We start from the raw sequence: 22,129 nt of genomic DNA on the forward strand, positions 1-22,129 counted from the left end.
ATGTGAGATGAAGAACATCTGCTATCACCGCACGGCAAGAAAGACTGGAGAAGATGGCGGCTGTCAGCTTTATACTCCTGGCACTCTGGCGTCAGGGAGCAGAGTTGAACAGCCGACGGACCCAGACTTTGGGATTCTGGCCGACCGAGGGCTGCCTGCCAGCAGGGGAGAACCCTACAGTCATGACTGCAACAGTGAAACACGATGAACATCTTGTTCACCTTGACCTTTTCTGCAGCTGGAGCTACTTTCACTTCTGCTTTTATGTCCTCACTTCTTCGTCCATCCCTCTGTATGCAGTCTACCTCCCATCTCAGGCACTTCATCTCTAGCACCTCTACCTTCCTCAACTGCTCTGCCTTTTCTGTCCAGATTTCTCTACCTTACAGTAGTACTGGTCGCAGTACTCTCTTGTAGATCTTACTTTAGCTTTCTTCTGTCATATACTACCTCTGACACTCAGTATCAGTTGGCTGCAGCCCCTCTGATTCTAGCTTTGACTTCATCATTCAGACTTCACTTCTCCTCAACAATCCCTCCCATGTACTTGAAGCAGTTAACCTGTTCCAATATTTTCTCTTCTATCTCAATTCTCAGCTTCTTCTGAATTCCCCTTTTGCTGCTATTACAACTGTCTTAACCTGTATTCAGTTTCATCCCATCTGCCTTCAGCTTTGCATTCCTATCCTCTGCTGAAGTTCTTATTCAGAGTCTGCCAGTAATGTCACATGATTAGCATACATCAACTTTGTTGATCTGTTCCCTCTGGCCTGTTTGCTAATGTAGTCCATCATCAGTATTAACAGCAGCAGGCTCAGAGCTAAACCCTGATGCACACCCAGTTCCACAGGGAACCCCTGTGTGAGACCAAACACTGTTCGTACTTGAGTCATTGGGTCCTTGTACATAGCCTGCACTAATTCTACCAATGTGTCTGGGACTTCAGACCACACAGAAAGTACAGTTTTGTACCTACCATAAATGTAGATGTCCGAACAGGATAGCATCTGCAGTCCTAACAAATGGGTTGTCCTGTCGTCAGGCAGCCCTTCGGTCGGCCGGATTCCAAAGTCTGGGTCTGGCCTCGGCTGGTGTCGCACTTCACCCGACGTCATCTCTGCTGGACTGCGGGTATAAAGGCATCAGCCGACGCCATTTTCCTCAGTGTTTCTTGCCCCAGATGCCAGTTGCCCTCTTGGAAAACTAAATTTTGGATAAATGCCAATGTTTCCAAAAAAATAGTAGGCAAACACAAAAATAAGCAAGTATGTACATATATACAAACAAATACACCATAAGAGATCCCCCTAGCTAGCTATTAGGAGGGTAAATACCCTAGGAGTACCACAGAGGGAAGGAGGGTGGGTAATCCTGACTGCAGATACTATCCTGTTAGGACATCTACATTTATGGTAGGTACAAAACTGTACTATGTCCTTCAAGGATGCATCTGCAGTCCTAACAAATGGGTAGAATACCATAGCCAAACTAGGGAGGAGGAAGAAGAATTATGGTGTAGTTAGGATCCTTGCAATACAGCAGTGGCAAACCCTGCTCGGGATCTAGAGTATAGAGGTAAGTTGTAATGCTTGGCAAATGTATGCACGGAGGTCCAAGTAGCCGCCTCAATAATGTCCTAGTAAGAAAGCTGTGGTAGTGGCTGTAGCCCTTGTAGAGTGAGGTCTTATGTTCTGTGGAATTTGCTTTCCATGGTAGGAGTAACAGAATCTTATGCAATTTCCTATCCACTTGAGATTGTCTGTTTGGAAATTGCTTTTCCTTCCCTTCCTGTTGCATAAGCTACTAAAAGCTGGTCAGTTTTTCTATTGCCCTTGGTTCTGTCCAGGTAGTAGCAACTGTCTATGTACATCCGAGGTATGCAGCAGTCTTTCCCCCCTGTTCTGTGGATTGGGAAAGAAGGTAGGTAGGTGGAATGCCTGGTTTAGAGACACTCTGGATACCACCTTAGGCATAAATGTAGGATTAGTTCTCATGGACACTCTTTCTTGATGGAAGATTAGGAAGGGTTGTACTGCCATTAAGGCCTGTAGTTCAAAACCCTTCTTGCTGAAGTAATTGCCAGTAGGAAAGCAGTTTTCCATGATAGGTGTTGGAAGATCTGCTGTTGCTGCTGGTTCAAATGGAGGGATTGTCAATTTTTCTAGCACAAAGTTCAAGTCCCATGCTGGTAATGGTGGTTTCCTAGGAGGTTTTACATTCTTGATTCCTCTGAGGAACTGCCTGAGTAGAGGATGTGAGAAGACAGGGGGATCAAGCTGTATTCTGCAGAAATAGCTGATGCATGTATCTTGATGGAGGAATAGGACAGGCCTGTATGGAGAAGCTCTGCCAAGTACTCCAGGATGTTAGCAATATCTATCTTTGACACATCTTTTCCTCTTTCAGTACTCCAAATGACAAACCTTTTCCATTTTCCTGCATAGTTCCTTCTTGTTGAAGGTCTGTGGGCCTCAAGGATAATGTCTTTAACCCTTTGGGATAAATCTGGGTTAGTTGCTGTTATGTGATGTTCCAGGCAGTCAGTTGCAGAGTTTTTAGGTTTGGATGCATGATGTTGTAGTCGTTCTGAGTTAACATCAAAGGCATCAGGGTAGTGTCCACGTTCTCCCCGAGACATGCTCCTCAGCAATGGATACCAGTGTTGTCTTGGCCAATTTGGAGCTATCAGAATTATCCTTGGACGTTCCTCTTTGATTTTCAGTAGTACCTTGTGCATCAAAGGAAGAGGTGGAAATGCATATGCTGTCAGGCCTTTCCAACTGAAGGATAGAGAGTCCACCTTCCATGCAAGTGGGTGGTATGTCCTTGTGCAGAATTTCTTGAGCTGGTGATTGAGTGGGGATGCGAATAGGTCTATTTGTGGCACTCCCCATTTCTTTGTGATGGCCTTGAAGATGTCCGGGTGTAGCATCCATTCGTGAGCATCCGAGGTAGTTCTGCTTAACATGTCTGCTAGGATGTTTTCTTTTCCGGTACAAATATTGCCTGTAACTGGATGTTGTAGCTCAGAGCCATATTCCAAAGGTCCAGAGTCATTCTGCATAGGGGTATGAATGAGTGCCTCCCTGTTTGTTGATGTACCACATGACTGTGGTGTTGTCTGTCCTTATCATTAAATGGCCTTCTTTGAGGAATGGTCTGAAATTCTGGATCGCTAGTTTTACTGCCAGCATTTCTTTTTGATTTATGTGCAGGTGCAGCTGGTCTGGAGTCCATAATCCTTGTATGCATTTGTCCGGCATGTGTGCCCCGCAACCTAGGTCTGAGGCGTCCGTTGTGATGGTTTGGCTTGCTTGAAAGTTGTGGAAGGGCAAGCCTGGGTTTGACTGGCATGCTTGAGCCCACCATAGGAACTCTTGTTTCAGGCATGGGATTAGTGGTATTTAGGTTTCTAAGCTGTGCCTGTGTTGAGACCATAAATTCTTTAGGTACCACTGTAGCTTTCTCATATGCAGTCTGGCATCGGGGACCAGGATTATGCATGATGCCATGAAGCCCAAGGCCTGCAGTACTTTCCTTGCTGTTAGTTTGTTCTGCTTTGTTAATGCCAAGAAGTAAAGAGGGAGTTGTTCTTGTTTTTCTGCAGTTAGGAATGCCATCTGTTTTACTGTGTCCAATTCCGCACCCAAGAATGTTCTTGTTTGGGATGGTATCAGTCTTGACTTTTTAAATTGACTGTGTATCCCAGGGCTTGTAGTAAGCAAATGACTCTTTGTAAGTCTTTTGTCAGCTTGCTTTTGTTGTCCGCTTGTATCAGGCAGTCGTCCAGGTATGGATAAATTTGGATTCCCTGTAGCCTGCAATGAGCGATTACTGATGCCAGGCATTTTGTGAATACTCTGGGCAGTAGATAAGCCAAAGGGCAATGCTGAGAATTGATAATGCTCTGATCCTGCAAGAAATCTGAGGTATCTTCTGCAATTTGGTCGTATGGGGACGTGCAGGTATGCCTCCTTGAGATCTAGAGTTACCAGCCAACACTCCTTGCCCAGCATGGGAAGAAGTTGCTGTAGGGTCAGCATTTTGAATTTTGGGACAATGATGAATGTGTTTAAGGCGGACAGGTCGAGAATAGGTCTCCAACTTTTCTCTTTTCTTGGTACTAGGAAGAGTCTGGAGTAGAATCCTTTGCCCTGTTCTGTTGGTGGTACTCTTTCCACAGCTCTCATCTTTGTAAATTGAGCTATCTGCTTTAGAGCTTCTGTTTTCTGATTTGGAGGTAGGTTTGGCATTCCTCTTTTTACTGGTAAGGTGTGGAAGTGAAACCTGTAGCTTTGGTCTATGGTCTGCAAAATCCACTTGTCTTTTGTGATATAGTGCCAATTTTTTGAAAATAAGGCTAACTTTCCGCCTAAGGGTGCTGCTATTTGTTCCCTGGTAGGCGTGTCAGAGCCAAGTCACTGTGATTGTCCTGTTGCAGTGGCAGTGGTTGTGTCTGTGCCTCGCTGGTTATTGCCTTGCCACTGGCGTCCTCTGTAGGCACCTCCTCTGGATTGATTTCTGCCTCTGGAACGTCTATTCCTGCCTCTCTGAGATTTAGAGGAGTCTGGAAAGGACCAATTTTGGAAGGCCAGTTCCTGCTAAACCTTGGGGGCTGAACCTGTAAGAAATCCTTAACTGTTTGTACAGATTTTGCCTTCTCTTCCATTTTCTTCATTACTTGCTGAGCAGGAGAACCAAATAGACTGGCCTTATCCATAGGAGCATCTAACAGCTTTGCTTTAACATGATCCGCAAGACCTGTTCTTTCAACCATGCATGCCTTCTTATAACTGTGCCAGTCATGGCTGATCTAAATGAAGCCTCCAGTGCATCATAGCCACATTTTAAAGAATGGTTACTAACCTGCTGAATGTTATTCACCATTTCTAAAACATATTTCTTATCTAAGGAGTCATCAGAGGACAGTTTCTTAGTTAACTGATCAAGCATAAACTCTTGGTATTGGATCATATGAAACTGACAGTTCAAAGCTCTAGCTGAGAGAGTAGCAGAGGTGTAAACTTTTACCCCATCTCTAAGGACCTAGATTCCCTTTCAGAAGGGAGAGGGTTTTTTGCTGAGGTCGAAGCTCCTGCCTTAGGCCCCTGGGAGATAGTCTCAGGATCTGCAAGTGGGGCCTTGTATAGGTGGTGATGAGTGTCCGGTACCCTGTAAAACCTATCTGGTTTGGCAGGGGCTGGAGGTAAAGTATCAGGAGCAGTGCAAACATCATTAAATGCATCATCCACAACAGGCAGAACTGGAGGTATAGCTAAGGGCCTATGTTGCGGTAAGTGTAGAAAGGTCCTAAGCTTTTTTCTTGAATCTGAGAAATCTTGTCCCTGCCATTGGAATTGCTCTCTCATGGCATGTAAGGTTTTCCCAAAGGAAAATTCCTCTGGTGGAGAGGCAGATGGAATAGATTCTTCAGCATCGGAATCTTCATAAGTAGAAAAAGGAGCCTCTGGATGGTCTGTAATGTCTGAGTCATCAGAAGAATCATCTGAGGACACTGGCTCTGGGGGCTCTGCTCTAGGTCTCTTTTCTGGAGGCTGAGAGGCCCTGTCTGGGTGAGATTGGGATCCCCTAATTAAGGAGATGAGATCCTCTGCCAGAGTAAGCATTTGAGAACTGGAACTGGGCCTGTGAGGGGGGCTTAACAGGCACTGATTTAGCAGTTTTGGCTGCTTTAGCCCTGGCAAAGGCCTTAATAGACATGGCTGCAGGAGGCCTAGCCGCACCACGTGCTGGGGTAGAGACATCCAAAGGGATGGTGTCTGATAATTCTATAGGAACCACATTAGTAGGCAAAACTTCAGAGGCCGATTCAACTAGGGTAGCAGGAGCCTCGGTAGTAGTCATGGATTCGCTGAAGATTGACCCGTTTGCTCGGTTTCGGCGAAACCGAGACACTCATGTTTGCTTAACCGTGGTTTCGCAGAAACCACGGACCGCGAGTGTCGGTCTTTTCTTCGTTTTTAACAATTTGAGAAGTCGGGGATCCGGCGGCATAATGTATGCAAAATCTGAGCGAAAAACTGTTCAGCAAACTCTGACCGGCCTAAGCGTTTCGGTTGAAGGAAGCACAGGCTAAATAAGCTGCTACGTCGTGGTCTGGGCCTAAACAAGGTAAGCAGTATGAGTGGAAATCTTTATGAGGTATTTGTTTCCCACAAGTTAAACAGTTATTTACTTTTTCTGACATCGGCTGAGGCAAGAAAGAGTCCCCAACGGGGTACTTAGCTTTTTAGAAGTCTTTGAAGTAGTATTCGGTAGTAGTAATCTCTGGATCTGACCGACCGGCACTTGCGAACAGCTTCTGCTTCGGGCGCCACGCGGCAAGAAAGACTGAGGAAAATGGCGTCGGCTGATGCCTTCATACCCGAAGACCAGCAGAGATGACGTCGGGTGAAGTGCGACACCAGCCGAGGCCAGACCCAGACTTTGGAATCCGGCCGACCGAAGGGCTGCCTGACGACAGGACAACCCATTTGTTAGGACTGCAGATGCATCCTTGAAGGACATCTGCCCAAATTTGTGCCCCACTATGAATATCTTTTTATTCTTATAGAATACATGTTCTTTTATTTTTTATTTCTAGATGCACCTGGTAACAAAACCGCTAATGGTGCAGTATATCCTTCTAAGTAAAACACATGAACACACAAAGTGTAGCCTAGCTACTACCTGAAATGGTGTTTAGCCATTAACAGCAGTATGAACTGTGCATACAACTTATAAAGGATTCCTTCAGTTCTGAATTCATTTTAATCAAATTTTGCATTACGCAACATTTAAAAAATGTCACTGCATTATTTTACTTTAAAATGAGAATAACAACTTAGTCATAAAGAGCTAAAATACCCATTTGATACTTAAAACAGTCACTTCCATTACTGTATACTACTCAAAGTGAATATGTCTTTTTCACACTTGCTAGTACAGTACATCTTTTCTGAAAGTCAAAACATGCATCACACATGAAACATCTGTGCTTCTAGACACTTTCTGGTCTCTACTGCAGGCCTATTCCACAGTGAGAAACTCTTCTAATAACAAAGCACTTTGCAGATTTTAGTATGAATCTGCTTAAACAGTCAGAGTTTAAAGCTGTCTACAGAGTACTCCTGAGTGCTTCATGGTGTGTGTTATTTAAGACAAATAAATGACAACACACAAGACATTATACAACAACTCTATGGAAGCTCAAGTTACCTTTAAGCTGTAACAAACAAGCAGCCGGCAGCAACTCTTGGACATTCTCTACAGTCACATGAACAGTCTCTGTGTACACAAAATCCAGAAGGATCTCCATGGTAGAGGCTGTCAAACCTTGGATATCAACGTATGGCTTTCCCTTCTCTGAAAGCTACAAATTCAACAAAGATCAAATCATGAGAGGTCCAAGGTGATGCATATTGAGAACACAATGTAACACACAGCAAAGTTACGCAAGCTAAACTGGCAATCAAAAAATCATATTCTATCAACACAACTACTTGGTCTGCACAACAATAGGGCAAAAGCATACAACCTTACAGACAAAGGGTATCCACAGAAAGTACAGTTGTGTACACTTACCATAAATGTTGATGTTCGAGTGTATTCACTGTTGCAATCGTCAGATTTGGGTTATCTGCTTGAAGTAGCCCTCAGTCGGTCTGATTAACAAAGTCTTGGGTCCTGCATCGGTTGCTGTCTCATCTTCCAGGACGTCAGGTAGTCAGGGGTATAAAGCATGCAGCCGATGCCATTACATCAGTTTTTCTTGCCCCAGATGTCAGGTGCCCCCATAAAGGGAAGCAATTATATATATAAGGTTACACTTCCAAAAAAAAAAAAACATAGTAAGCAAGAATAGAGGTATAGCCAATAAAAGTCAGGGGGTTGGAGGGAGGGTAACTAGGACTGCAACAGTGAATACACTCGAACATCTATGTTTATGCTTAGTGTACACAATTGTACTATGTTCTTCGTGTTTCACTGTTGCAGTCATCACATTTGGGTAGATTCCCAAAGCTAAGGATGGGAGGAGAAAATCAGATAGCATTAGGACCAGCTATAAGGCCCTGCAAGACTGCAGTGGCAAAGCCAGCTCTGGATTTAGAGAAAATTGTCAAATGGTAATGCTTGGTGAAGGTATGTACAGAACTCCAGGTAGCAGCTTCTAGGATGTCCCTGGTGGGGGCACCTCTGAGAAAGGCTGTAGAGGTAGATGCAGCCCTGATTGAATGTGGTCTTGTCCCCTGTGGGGTAGGTTTTCCATGGTGCTTACAGCAGAAATGAATGCAATGTCCTATCCATTTAGAAATGGTTTGCTTTGAAATGGACTTCCCCTCTGCCCCTGCAGCAAATGCAACCAGCAGTTGTTCAGATTTCCTGAGAGGTTTGGTCCTGTCCAAATAAAATCTAAGTTGTCTGTGCACATCTAAGGAGTGCGGTATTCATTCCCCTTTGTTCTGTGGATTAGAAAAAAAGGTTGGCAAATGAATGGACTGATTAAGGGCCACACTGGATACCACCTCGGGCATGAAGGAGGGATTGGTCCTGAGGGACACCCTATCTACATGAAAAATGAGGAAAGGTTCCACTGCCATGAGGGCCTGTAAATCAGACACCCTTCTTGCTGAAGTGATGGCTAAAAGGAAGGCTGTTTTCCAAGAAAGGAATTTCAACTCTGCATTTCCAGCTGTCTCAAAAGGAGGAAGAGTGAGTTTTTCCAATACAAAGTTAAGGTCCCAGGCTGGAGTAGGGGCTCTCCTGGGTGGTCTTAAGTTTTTGGCCCCTCTGAGGAACTGCTTCAGCAGTGGATGAGAGAAGAGGGGTGGTTCTGTGTTGTAATGAGCTGAAACGGCTGAGGCATTAATTTTGATGGAGGAAAAGGAAAGGCCCTTGTGCAGCATCTCAGGTATTGAAGAATCTGTAAATTGGGTGTTGCTGTGCCCACTCCCTGAGCTTGGCTCCAGGAACAGAATCTTTTCCATTTTTCAGCATAGGATTTCCTAGTACTAGGCCTCCGTGACTATAGAATGACATTTATAGAATGACATCCAACACTTGTTTACTGAAGGATGGTAACGGAGAGATCAAGTAATTAGCCAGGTTCAGGGTTTGAAGCTGTGGGTGCAGAATCTGGCCCTCCTTCTGGGACAGCAGGTGCCATGGTGCCAGCAGTGACACATTGCGCAAAAGGGGGTACCAGTGTTGGTGTGGCCAGTCTGGTGCAATCAGTGTTGTCCTTGGTTTGTCCTGTTTGATCTTTAGTAGTACCTTGGAGAAGAGAGGCAGAGGGAGAAAGGCATAAACTAATACGTTTTTCCAAGTGAAGGATAGGGCATCCACTTTCCAAGCTTCTTTGCGAGGAGTCCTTGTGCAGAATTTTTCCAATTGGTTGTTCTGGGGGGAGGCAAACAGGTCTATATCTGGGCTCCCCCATTTGTTTCTCAACATGTTGAATATCTTTGGTTCCAGTTTCCACTCATGTGGGTCCATGAGATTTCTGCTTAGGTCGTCTGCCAGTGTGTTTAGCTTTCCTGGCAGGAATGGAGCCTGTAGGTGCACTTGGTAGCTCAAGACTGTGTTCCACAGAGCCATGGCTAGTCTGCAGAGAGGGCATGAGTGGGGTCCCCCCTGCTTGTTTATGTACCACATAATAGTGGTGTTGTCCGTCTTTACCATTAATTGCCCTGGATGGATGTGGTCCTTGAAGGCTGTCGGAGCATTCTGTACAGCTAACATTTCTTTCTGATTGATGTGCAGGTGCATTTGACTTGGGTTCCATTTGCCCTGAATGCACTTCCCTGCCAAGTGAGCCTCCCATGCATAGTCTGATGCATCTGTTATTAGGGTTTGGGCGACAGGGGGTAGTGTGAATGGCAGTCCCTTGTTTTGGTGACAGGCCTCTGCCCACCAAAGGAACTCTAGGCGTAGGCAAGGTATGATAGGAATCATTGCTTCTAGATCCTGAGAATGTTGACACCATAGGCTTTTTAGATACCATTGTAGTTTCCTCATATGCAGTCTTGCATATGGAATTAGTAGAATGTAGGCCATGAACCCCAGGGCTTGCAGTATTTTTCTTGCAGATAGCTGGGTCTTTGTGGCCAGTAGTTTGAAGTAGGTTGTCAAATGAACTTGTTTTTCTGGAGTGAGAAAAGCCATCTGGGAAGCTGTGCTCAAGCTTGCTCCCAGGAATACAATTTGTTGGCAGTGTACAAGATGTGATTTCTTTTCGTTTATGGTGTACCCCAGAGAAGTTAGTAATTTCTGTACAAATGCCACATGATTCAATAGTATGTCCTGGTTTTCTGCCTGAATTAGACAATTGTCCAGGTATGAGTATATTTGGAGACTTCTTTGCCTGCAAAATGCAATGACTGGAGCTAGGCGCTTTGTGAATACCCTGGCCGCAGTAGATAAGCCAAAGGGCAGTGCAGAGAACTGATAGTGCACGTAGCCTACTTTAAAGCGTAGGTATCTTCTGCAGGATTCCCTTATTGGGATGTGCAGGTAAGCTTCCTTTAAATCCAGTGTTGCCAACCAGGCATCTTTGCCTAGCGTAGGAAGAAGCTGGGGAAGAGTTAGCATCTTGAATTTTGGAATCACCAAAACTGTGGTTAGGATAGGAAAGGTCCAGTATAGGACACCATGAGTGGTCTTTTCTGAGCACCAAGAAAAGTCTTGAGTAGAAACCTTGTCCCCGTTCCTCTTCTGGAACAGATTAAATAGCCCTGATGCTTAAGAGAGTGAGAATTTGCTTTTGAGCCTCTGCCCACTGATTTGGGGGTAGGTCTGGCCAACCGTTTGGGGTTGGTAAGGAGTGAAAGTGGAATCTGTATCCTTGGGAAACTATATTTAAAATCCATTTGTCCTGGTTAATGAGTTCCCAATTTTTTTACCTGGCGGGCAATCTTTCCCCCTAAGGGAACAGTCAGTTGTGCAGGGCTTGGAAGATTTAAAGTTGTCATTGAAAGAGTTTACCATAGGGGGGAGTCTTACCACTCCCTGCTTTGGAAGTGGGAGCCCCTCACTGCTTAGCCCTGTGACTACCTTGGGACTGAAGCCTGGGTGTTCTCCTGGTTCTGGGTTTGGACTGAGAAGGCCTGGAAGTGGCAGGAAAGGACCAATTTTTAGAGGGCCATTGCCTACTAAATCTGGGAGGCTGTACTTGCAAGAAGTCTTTAACAGTTTTCAGAGATTTAGCTTTTTCCTCCATCTTTTTAAGTACTTCTTCTGCTTTGTTGCCAAACAGGCGGTCTTGGTTTAAGGGAGCATGTAGCAATTTAGCTTTAACATGCTCTGGCAAAGATTGTTCCTTAAGCCAAGCATGCCTTCTAAGTACAGACCCAGTGACAGCAGCCCTGCAAGATGCGTGTAGTGAATCAAAACCACATTGCAAAGTATTTTTTCCAACTTGTTCAGCAGAATGCATTAAATCCTGTAAATCTTTATTTTCAGCAAAGTCAGGAATCAACATAATTTTCGTTTAAGCAATCCAATAATATGCTGCTGATACTTTTAACATATGAAACTGGCAGTTTAAGGCCCTAATGGCCAAGGTTGCAGAAGTGTATACCTTCTTACCCCATCTATCCAGTGCCCTGGAATCTCTATCAGAGGGGGTAGGATTTTTGGCAGTAGTAGCCTTAATGCCCTTGGGTCCCTGTGAAATGGTCTCAGGATCCACAGTACGATTTTTAAAAAGGAACTTGTGAGAGTCAGGAACCCTGTAATATCTACCAGGTTTTCTGGGAGCAGGAAGTAAAGAGTCAGGGGCCAAGCTAGATTCCAAAAAGGCATCATTAACAATGTCCAGTACAGGGGGGATAGCTAAAGGCCTGTGTTGGGGCAGGAGTAAGAAATCCCTATGCCTCTTTTTAGAATCAGAGTAATCCTGACTTTCCCAGCAAAAATGCTCCCTAAGAGTATGCAAGGTTTCACCAAAAGAGAAATCCTCTGGAGGGGAAGCAGAGGGAATACAGTCCTCTGCATCAGAATCCTCATAGGTAGATAAGGGTAAATCCTGGTCATCAGTGGAAACAGAAATTTCAGAATCCTGATTAGAAGAATCATAAACAAACTCAGTCCTATGTCTCTTAGAGGAGGAAGGTTGGCTTTCCCTGATTAAAGTAATAAAGTCTTCAGCCATTCTTATCATTTGTATTTTAGGCATAGAGGCCTGACCATGTGGTCTGGGCGTCGGTTTTCTAGGCATGGATTGAGTTTTTGGCCTTGAAGAAGATGATGGCGTTGGTTTAATATGCAAGTCAGTAGGCCTGAATACACCCTCAGAAGCCGGTTCCTGCACAGTGGCTCTGGACCCATCCAAGGTAGAGAAATCTGCAGGTTCCACAGTTAAAGCATCTCGTGGCATACCGGACTCCAAATGGGTCTCAGTAGAGGCCTGCGAATCTGAAGTAGCGGGTATCAGGGGCTGCAAAAGCACCTCACTGAGTACCGGCGAACTGGCGACTAGCTTAGGAGAAGCGCCATCGGCAGCTTTGGACCTATGCGAACCGTCTCTGTCTTTATCTTTGCGTTTTCTCAGAATGTCGGTTATCGCGTGGCTTACCTAAGCCATATCTGGATAATTGAATCGAGTACCAAAATATTTAGAAGCATAAATAAACCGATGACAAATAGTTTGTTGTATAAATAAGACACAAAACCGACAGCGAGGTACATCGTGGTCAGGGGCTAGGCAAGGAATGCAGTACGAATGAAAATCTTTATGAGGTATTTGCTTTCCACAAGAAATACAATTGGATTGACTTTTACTGACATCGGTTTAGAGCAAGAAAAAGTTTCCCCAATGGGTACTTAGCTTAGCTGAAGACTTCAGTTCTGAAACTTGAAAATGAAAATTTCAGGCGTCGGCCAACCGGCACTTGGGAACTGCTTCTGCTTCGGGCACCGCACGGCAAGAAAGACCGATGTAATGGCGTCGGCTGCATGCTTTATACCCCTGACTACCTGACGTCATGGAAGATGAGACAGCAACCGACGGAGAACCCCAAGACTTTGTTAATCAGGCCGACTGAAGGCTACTGCAAGCAGATAACCTAAATGTGATGACTGCAACAGGGAAACACGAAGAACATCTGCACGCCACCACCTTTATTTGTTTTGGCATTCATGCATGATGTGCAAGACAGACAAGACAGCCAACCCTGTGTGTTTTTTTGAGGTATATTATCAGGTGGACAGTGAAAAGAAGATACAGGTGTTGCAGGTGCTGTAGAATAGGGAAGAAGAGCATGGTTAAACAACTTAAGAGCGACCTACTAGTAAATATTTACTAAACGGTACGAACTCTGATGCATCAGAAGTCTTTTATCAATGTATAAAACCCAGAATGCTATAAATTAAATATTTCAACAACATCAAAGAGTCTGTCCTTGATATCTATCTCATAATACAACAAGGGGGAAATAAGGAGGAGCAGTACACAAAACGTAGTTAAAAAAAAAAAATAAAACACTGCTACTAATGTGATATGATTGTATAGTACATCTGTACACCACTGTGCAGTCAAACTAGGATGGGGGCATGACTCAGTCACACCCTGCTTCTGTTCAGCAAGAAAACCTGCCATAATGGGGTGTGTGTTACTATATATATATATATATATATATATATATATATATATATATATATATATATGTGTATGTACACACACACACACACACACACACACACACACACTGAAAATACTACGAAACATGGGAAAAGAAACAACAGGTGGAAACTGTGCTGACTTTTTGGTAGGGTCACTTCTGCACCCTTGCTACTCAAATGCAGTTTCCAGTTAAATGACTACATGGGCTACATTTCTTGGCAGAGCATGAGGAGGCAAGATACCTGTCCTCAGAAACACATCCAAGCAAGTGAAGCATACAGCAAGACATACAAACAGATACATAAAAACTATGAACAGTATTCTGAAACTAAAATATCTCAAATCATGGCACTGCAAAAAAAAAAATTCACAAAAACGCTCTGCCTTACTATTACATTCAAGTACATGAGCAAACATTAGCAAAGTGCAATCCTTAGTCTGCACAGCAATTCTTTCACTACCTACCCTTGGTCAGGTTTGGACTCCAGTTGCTTTTAACTCCTTTAGTCTGCTATTCTCCAGGTGTTGCTTTAACAAGGTAAAGCTCTTCATTAAAATGTCACTTCTCAATGTTTTCTGTACTGTTACCACAACAAGTATAGCATGGCTCATTTTACATCTTTAGGCAGTATGTGCATCTGCTGTTTATGACAGAAGCGTCATATTATCTTTCAGGACAGGCAGTGGAAGACAGCCACTGGGAATGGAGTACAAGTAGTTGGGTGGAGGCAATTTTCTCAATACATCTGTTATTTTTTTTTAGCAGTAGTATCCATTCATCTCTGCAAAATTTTTCTGTGTACATTGTAAATGGCTAATGTTACTTATTTCTGCAAAATACAACTCCAGTTGAAAAGATACACTTTTGCACTTACACTGTAAACTTGGGCAGTGTTGCTAATGATTTAGTGCATCTGAAAAGCAAATAATTTACCTAACATGACCTAACCCCATCTTACTCCATATCCCTGTCTGACTCTCCTACATTTCATTTCCTAAAAAAACAAAATGCCCAGGAGGAGTGTGGTCAGTCAAAACGCAACAGTACTCTCTCCTCACTGTCTCTATAGCATGTCCAGACTGTTGCACTATACTAGGCTAACTATCCTTGTGGGCCATTTCAAGCCTAGCAAATTTCCCTTTCAAAGGTGAGAATCAAGCCCTGTACGTTGTGTCTTTACCATCATGCCAACCAATGTAGCAACATTAACAGCAGCCAATCTGCTTGGAACTTAAAGAAACAGATGACAGCAAAGAAGGAAAGGTACAGTTGTGTACCTACCATAAATGTAGATGTCCGAGTGTATTCACTGTTGCAGTCATTACACTTGGGTTATTCTGCTGGCAGGCTACCTGCAGTCAGCCTGAATTCCAAAGTCCTGGTCTGGCGTCGGTTGCTGTCGCCTCTTCCCTGACGTCAGTGTGCCAGAGGTATAAAAGATGAAAGATGCAACCAACGCCATTTTCTTCAGTTTTTCTTGTCCCAGATGTCAGGTGCTCCCAAAAGGGTAGGCTAAAAATTCTGCTCATAAAAAAGCATGCACTAACATAAACATTACCTTCATCTACAAGCAAATACACCACATAGGTTGTATAAAATACAGAAGTACAGATAAGTCCCAGCAATGAAAAGGGGGATGGTGGTAGGGTAAGCTGGACTGCAACAGTGAATGCACTCGAACATCTACATTTATGGTAGGTACACAACTGTACTATGTTCATCGTGTTTCACTGTTGCAGTCATTACACTTGGGTTGAATCCCAAAGCTGAGGTTGGGTGGCTGGGCCTAAATAGAATTAGCAGTGGCTATGAGGCCCTGCAGAACTGCAGTGGCAAAGCCTGCTCTGGATTTAGAGTAAAGAGGTAAGTGGTAGTGCTTTGTAAAGGTGTGCACTGAAGTCCAAGTTGCAGCCTCCAAAATGTCCTTGGTTGGTACTCCTCTGAGGAAGGCTGCTGCTCTGGCTGAATGTGGCCTAATGCCCTTAGGCACTGATTTGCCATGTTGTGAATTAGCAGAAACGAATGCAGTGGCCTATCCATTTTGAAATAGTCTGCTTTGAAATAGCTTTTCCTTGCGATCCTGCAGCATATGCCACTAAGAGTTGCTCAGTCTTTCTGAAAGCTTTAGTTTTGTCCAAGTAAAAGCGTAGCTGTCTGTGTATGTCCAAAGAATGCAGAAGTCTCTCCCCTTTATTCTGTGGGTTTGGATAAAAGGTAGGCAAATGAATGGTTTGGTTTAGAGCCACACTGGACACTACCTTAGGCATAAATATTGGGTTTGTCGTTAGAGAAACCCTGTCCGGATGGAAAATAATAAAAGGTTCCACAGCCATTAGTGCCTGTAACTCTGAGACTTTTCTTGCTGAAGTTATTGCTGGGAGAAGAGCTGTTTTCCACGATAAGTATTTTATCTCAGCTAAATTGGCTGGCTCAAAAGGAGGCAGTGTGAGCTTTTCCAAGACAAAATTGAGGTCCCATGCAGGTATTGGAGCTCTCCTTGGAGGTCTTATGTTTTTGGCTCCTCTGAGATACTGCCTTAGCAGTGGATGTGAAAAAAATAGGTGGGTCCGTATTGTAATGAGCTTAAATGGCAGAGGCATGGATCTTAATTGATGAGAAGGATAGGCCTTTGTCCAGCATCTCAGTTAGGTATTGTAAAATCTGAGCAATATTTGGTACAAGCGTGTCCACTCCTTGTGCCTGGTTCCAAGCACAGAATCTCTTCCATTTTTCTGCATAAGATTTTCTGGTGCTAGGCCTCCTGGCCTCCAAAATAACATCCATAATGGCTTTAGAGAGAGGTGTGTTCTGAATGGTTACATTATCCGCCATGCAGCCAGATTTAGGGTTCGGAGTTGGCTGTGCAGGATCTGATTGTTTTGTTGGGTCAGCAAATAAGGAATTTGAGGTAATGTCCAGGCTGGGCATTGAGACAAGCTCTTTAGGATTGGGTACCAGTGCTGGCGTGGCCAGTCTGGGGCAATCAGTATCATTTTTGGCTTCTCTTGTCTGACCTTTAGGAATACCTTGGGGAGGAGAGGCAGTGGAGGAAAAGCATATACTGTAAGGGTTTTCCAGCTGAATGATAGGGCGTCCACTTTCCATGCTTGTTTGTGATAAGTCCTTGTGCAGAATCTCTGTAGCTGGCAGTTGTGAGGGGAGGAAAATAGATCTATGTCTGGGCATCCCCATTTCACTGTTATCATGGTGAAGATTTGTGGATCTAGTTTCCACTCGTGCGGCTTTATGAGGTTTCTGCTTAGTTCGTCTGCCAGAGTATTTGTCTTTCTTGGCAGGAATTGTACTTGCAGGTGTACTTGATAAGTAAATGCTGTGTTCCACAAAGTCATGGCTTGTCTGCAGAGGAGGTAGGAATGTGTGCCTCCTTGCTTGTTTATGTACCACATGACTGTAGTATTGTCCGTCTTTATCAGCAGTTGTCCTGGATGAAGTAGATCCTTGAAGGCTGTCAGGGCATTCTGTACAGCTAGCATCTCTTTTTGATTGATATGAAGATGCATTTGGCTTGCGGGCCATGTGCCCTGAATGCATTTTCCTGCCATGTGGGCCCCCCAGGCATAATCTGATGCATCTGTTTGTGTCTGCCTGGCTGTGGGTAAAGTGAATGGCTGCCCTTGTTGTGGTGACAGGCCTGTGCCCACCATCAAAACTCCTGTTGCAGGCAGGGAATGAGGGTAATTAATGTTTCCAGGCTGTGACAATGTTGAGTCCAAACACTTTTTAGATACCACTGTAGTTTCCTCATATGTAGTTTTGCATATGGAATTAGCAAAATGCAGGATGCCATGAAGCCCAAAGCCTGCAGAATTTTTCTTGCAGATAACTGGGTCTTTGTTGCCATCATTTCGAAGTAAGAAGTCAGTTGCCTTTGTTTGTCTGGCATGAGATAAGCCATCTGGGCAGTTGTATTTAAGCTTGTATCCAGGAATATTATCTCTTGAGAGGGTACTAGTTTTGATTTCTTTTCATTCACTGTGTACCCTAGGCAAATTAGTAATCTTTTTACAAACGCCAGATGCTTCAGTAGAATGTCCTTGTTCTCAGCTTGAATAAGGCAGTCATCCAAGTAAGGATATATTTGTATTCCTCTGTCTGCAAAAAGCAATTACTGGTGCCAGGCATTTTGTGAAGACTCTGGGTGCAGTAGATAAGTCAAAGGGCAGTGCAGAGAACTGGTAGTGCATTGAGCCAGCTATGAGTCTGAGGTATCTTCTGCAAGATTGTCTGATTGGGACATGCAGGTATGCCTCTTTGAGGTCCAAAGTTACAAGCCAAGCCTTCTTGCCCAGCATGGGCAGAAGCTGCTGCAGAGTCAACATTTTGAATGTTGGAACGTCCAGAAAAGTGTTTAGAATAGACAGGTCCAGTATTGGTCTCCAGGCTTTGTCCCTTCTGGGTACCAAGAAAAGTCTTGAGTAAAATCCTTGTCCCTGCTCTTGCTGTGGTACTCGCTGAATAGCCCTCATGTCCATGAGGGATGAAACTTGCATTTGTGCCTCTGCCCATTGATTGTGTTGCAGGTCTGGCATACCTTTTGTCTTTGGAAGGGTGTGAAAGTGGAACCTGTAGCCTTGAGACACTATATTCAAGACCCATTTGTCCTGGGTGATCATGTGCCAATTTTGTGAAAAAAGTGCTAGTTTTCCCCCTAAGGATGCTGCCAAAAGATAAGTGTTTGGCATTGGCAGAGGAAAGTCATTGGGATTGTTTCCTGTATGGCTGTGATTTGTCTTCTCCGCTTTTGGTGGTAGAAGCACCCCATTGTTTAGGCCTGTATGAGCCCTGGGGCTGGGATCTGCCTCTAGGGCGTCTGTATCTGCCTCTTTGTGGCCTGCCTCACACTGGAAAGGACCAATTCTTAGAAGGCCAGTTCCTGCTAAATTTGGGTGGCTGTACCTGTAGGAAATCCTTAACTGTCTGCATAGATTTCGCTTTATCCTCCATTTTCTTCAGCACCTCTTCTGCCTTTACACCAAACAAAGTATCATGCTGTAATGGAGCATCCAATAATTTTGCTTTAACATGATCAGGCAGATTCTGTTCCTTTAACCAAGCATGCCTTCTAATGACAGAACCAGTGACAAGAGGCCTCCAGTGAATCAAAACCACATTGCAAAGTATGCTTTCCCACTTGTTCAGCTGCATGCAATAAATCCTGCATTTCCATGTTATCAGAACATTAAGAATTTGTCAACATTTTTGTTTTAGCAGTGACATTAAGTATTGCTGATATTTAAGCATATGAAATTGACAATATGAAGCCCTTACAGCCAAGGTAGCAGAAGTGTAAACTTTTTTCCCCCATCTGTCCAGAGCCCTAGAATCACTATCAGAGGGGACAGGGTTTTTTGAAGTGGAAGCCTTGACCCCTTTGGAATCCTGAGAAATAGTTTCTGGGTCAGCAGCAGAGTTTTTATATAGAAATTTTTGAGAGTCTGGAACCCTGTAGTATCTGTCTGGCTTAACAGGTGCATGGGGTAAAGAATCAGGAGACGGACTCTGAAAATACATCATCTACAATGTCTAGAACAGGTGGAATAGCAAGAGGTCTGTGCTGAGGTAGTAAAAGAAAGTCTCTGTGCCTTTTCTTAGATTCTGAGTAATCCTGGCTCTCCCAGTGAAAATGCTCCCTCATGGTATGCAGGGTTTCCCTAAAAGAATAATCCTCAGGAGGAGAGGCTGAAGGAATAGATTCTAAAGCTTCATAATCCTCACAGGGAGGAAGGGAGTATCCCTGTTCAGAAGAGGAGTCAGAGGAAATGGAAACCTGATCAGAAGAGTCATATTCTGTCTCTTGCCTAGGCCTCTTATCAGGAGGGGGATGGGAACCCCTGATCAAAGTAATTAGGTCTTCGGACATTTTAAGCATGTGTTTCTTAGGCATGGAAGTCTCTCCAGGAGAATTCTGTACTTGTTTCTTTGTCTTTACAGCTGTTTTAGTCTTTGTCTTTGAAGCTGAAGTTTGGTTGACATATAACTGTGTAGGTCTGAAAACACCCTCAGAAGCTGATGCCTGCTCAGCGGCTCTGGACCCATCTGAGGGAATAGTTTCTAAGTGTCCAATACCTTGAGTACCCAGAGGCCTAGTCTGCTCCACGTGGGAGTCGGAAGTGGCCTGTGGCTCTGAGGTAGCGGGCGTCAGGGCCTGCGAAAGCGCCTCACTGAGAACCGGCGACTGGCCTAGCGGAGGCCTTGTCGTCGGTTTTGGACCTCGGATGCCTGCCCTTTTCCTTGCGTTTTTTATAAACTCCGGTCGTCGGCTGGTCCGATGGCATTATATAATTAAATCTTCGGCCAAAGTAATGAAAGGCAAAATCGTACCGATGCTTAATAGTGCGTTGGTTAAATCTAGCACAAAACCAACAGCTAGCAACGTCATGGTCAGGGCCTAGGCAAGGAATACAGTAAGAATGAAAATCCTTATGAGGTATTTGCTTCCCACAAGAAATAAAATTGTTAACTTTTTCTGACATCGGTCTGGAGCAAGAAAAATGTTTCCCCAATGGGGTACTTAGCTTTAATGAAGACTTCAGATCTGAAATTCGATTTGAAAATCTCAGGAGTCGGCCGACCGGCACTTGCGAACTGCTTTTACTTCGGGCACCGCGCGGGAAGAAAGACTGAAGAAAATGGCGTTGGCTGCATCTTTTATACCCCTGGCGCACTGACGTCAGGGAAGAGGCGACAGCAACCGACGCTGGACCAGGACTTTGGAATTCAGGCTGACTGCGGGTAGTCTGCAGCAGGATAACCCAAGTGTAATGACTGCAACAGTGAAACACGATGAACATCCATAAGAGTCAAATACCTACCCTTGCTAGCCTATTCAAAAACTTCAGAAAGTTGGATGGTATAGTATCATCCTGATTCACCTACAACCAGAGTTCAAAATGCAACACGGGTAGCAGAAGAGACAAAAAAAGTCAGTGACTTTGGTCACACAGACTTCCATTGATTGAGGCTCTTCATCTCCCAGCTGCAGTCCACTGGAGACCACATAAACTTCACAGCTGGGAAGACATGGAAGTAGTTAAGTGTACATTTATCCTTGAATGGGTGGTGCAGGGAAGCTGAAAGCCGCACTGCAGCAGTATGACAGTACATGCTCTGTCCATTCTATGGATCTAGTTCCAAGAACTCCTGAAGCTCTCTGATAACATCAGATCCATCCAGACAATGTACAGGCACACAGAGTCACAGGTCCCAAGGTTTTAAACTTTACCAAGCTTAATGAAGTAGAGAGAAAAAGGGAGAATGCAGGCAAAATCCATAAATTCACAGGGAGAACTTGCAAACTCCATGCATATACAGACTGAAACACAACATATCTGTGGAAGACAGCAGCATAATGGACTTCTACATTGAACATGTTGCTCTGAATTTGAGAACAGAAGTCTGATGCTGTCACAATAAACAGTCTAAATTCTGGGTGCAAAATGTAGAGACTATCATAGTCAACACACATTGATATTGTGGCATCAAGATGCATAATCATGAGCAGTATCAATGCTAAGCGCTAGATCTGAAACCAAGCGACATAAGCCAGTTACACTCACAGCAATGCTCCTTAATGTTCTGACCCAGGCAGCATAAGCCGGTCAATGTCACAGTCATACTCCCTAAAGCTATGAACTTGGGATGCACAACACAGACAGCGTCAAAGGCATGCCCGCTAATGCTCTGAATAATGGGTGCACAAAGCAGGCATTGCCCCCGCCATGCTCTAAGTCAAAGTTTTGCTCTGCAGTGCTCTAACCTTGGCTGAATATGGCAGGCACAGTCACATCTGTCACTAACGCACCGAGCACAGGTTGCATAAGGCTAGCATTTTCTTACTGGTATTCTCAACTGGCTATAACACAGAATACATAAAACAGACATTGTCAAAGTAACTGCTAATGTTCTGAACTAAGGGTCCAAAGGCTTCAAGAGATGTAAAATTGACATATGTGAAGTACAAAAAATAATACGATCACAGGCAGGCTCCTCTGCAACCTCCTCTACACACCAACAACTTAGCTATTCTAACTCTAAGTTCATACCCTTGTGCAGAAAAAAAAAAAGGATTTCTTCTTTTCCCCAAGGATGCACAACCTTGGAGTTAAAATCACTAGTGCAATTCCTACATTTCAACTTTCTTTCCATCTAAAGGAAGTAGGATGTTCTGAATACTGACTTCCAGAGTGGAATCTGATTAAAAAGGTAAGCATCTTCATAACGAACAATGGAACTCTGAAGTCAAGGTGCATAAGGTGGGTGTGAAGGAGCAAGAGACTGCATTACATCCTAGTATGCGCAACACATGTTTAGGTACAAAGCAGGGTCATTTACAATTCAGGAAAAAAACTATCATCCCCTCAGATCAGGCCTACTAGGCCCTAAAGCACTGCTGAATGCTAGCAGTACAAAAGCAAATGTTATCACTCAGGTGTAACCGAATACACATGGCACAGTCCATAATGAAAGAACAATACAATACAAAAAAT

The 22,129-nt window shown here is 44.1% G+C and overlaps 1 protein-coding gene across 3 annotated transcripts in view; it reads right to left on the reverse strand.

Moving 5' to 3' along the window:
- KLHL12 (kelch like family member 12) overlaps positions 1–22,129 on the reverse strand; it is a 681,190-nt gene that overhangs the window by 583,449 nt on the left and 75,612 nt on the right. For all 3 annotated transcript variants that reach the window (XM_044076678.1, XM_044076681.1, XM_044076679.1), the window contains exon 3: positions 7,219–7,372. In XM_044076678.1, coding sequence (XP_043932613.1) covers positions 7,219–7,372 — 154 coding nt within the window. The remainder of the gene's footprint in view (positions 1–7,218; positions 7,373–22,129) is intronic.

The sequence above is a fragment of the Protopterus annectens genome, chromosome 7.part0 (assembly GCF_019279795.1).
Source record: "Protopterus annectens isolate FY-2018-M chromosome 7.part0, PAN1.0, whole genome shotgun sequence".
Taxonomy (NCBI): Eukaryota; Metazoa; Chordata; order Ceratodontiformes; family Protopteridae; genus Protopterus; species Protopterus annectens.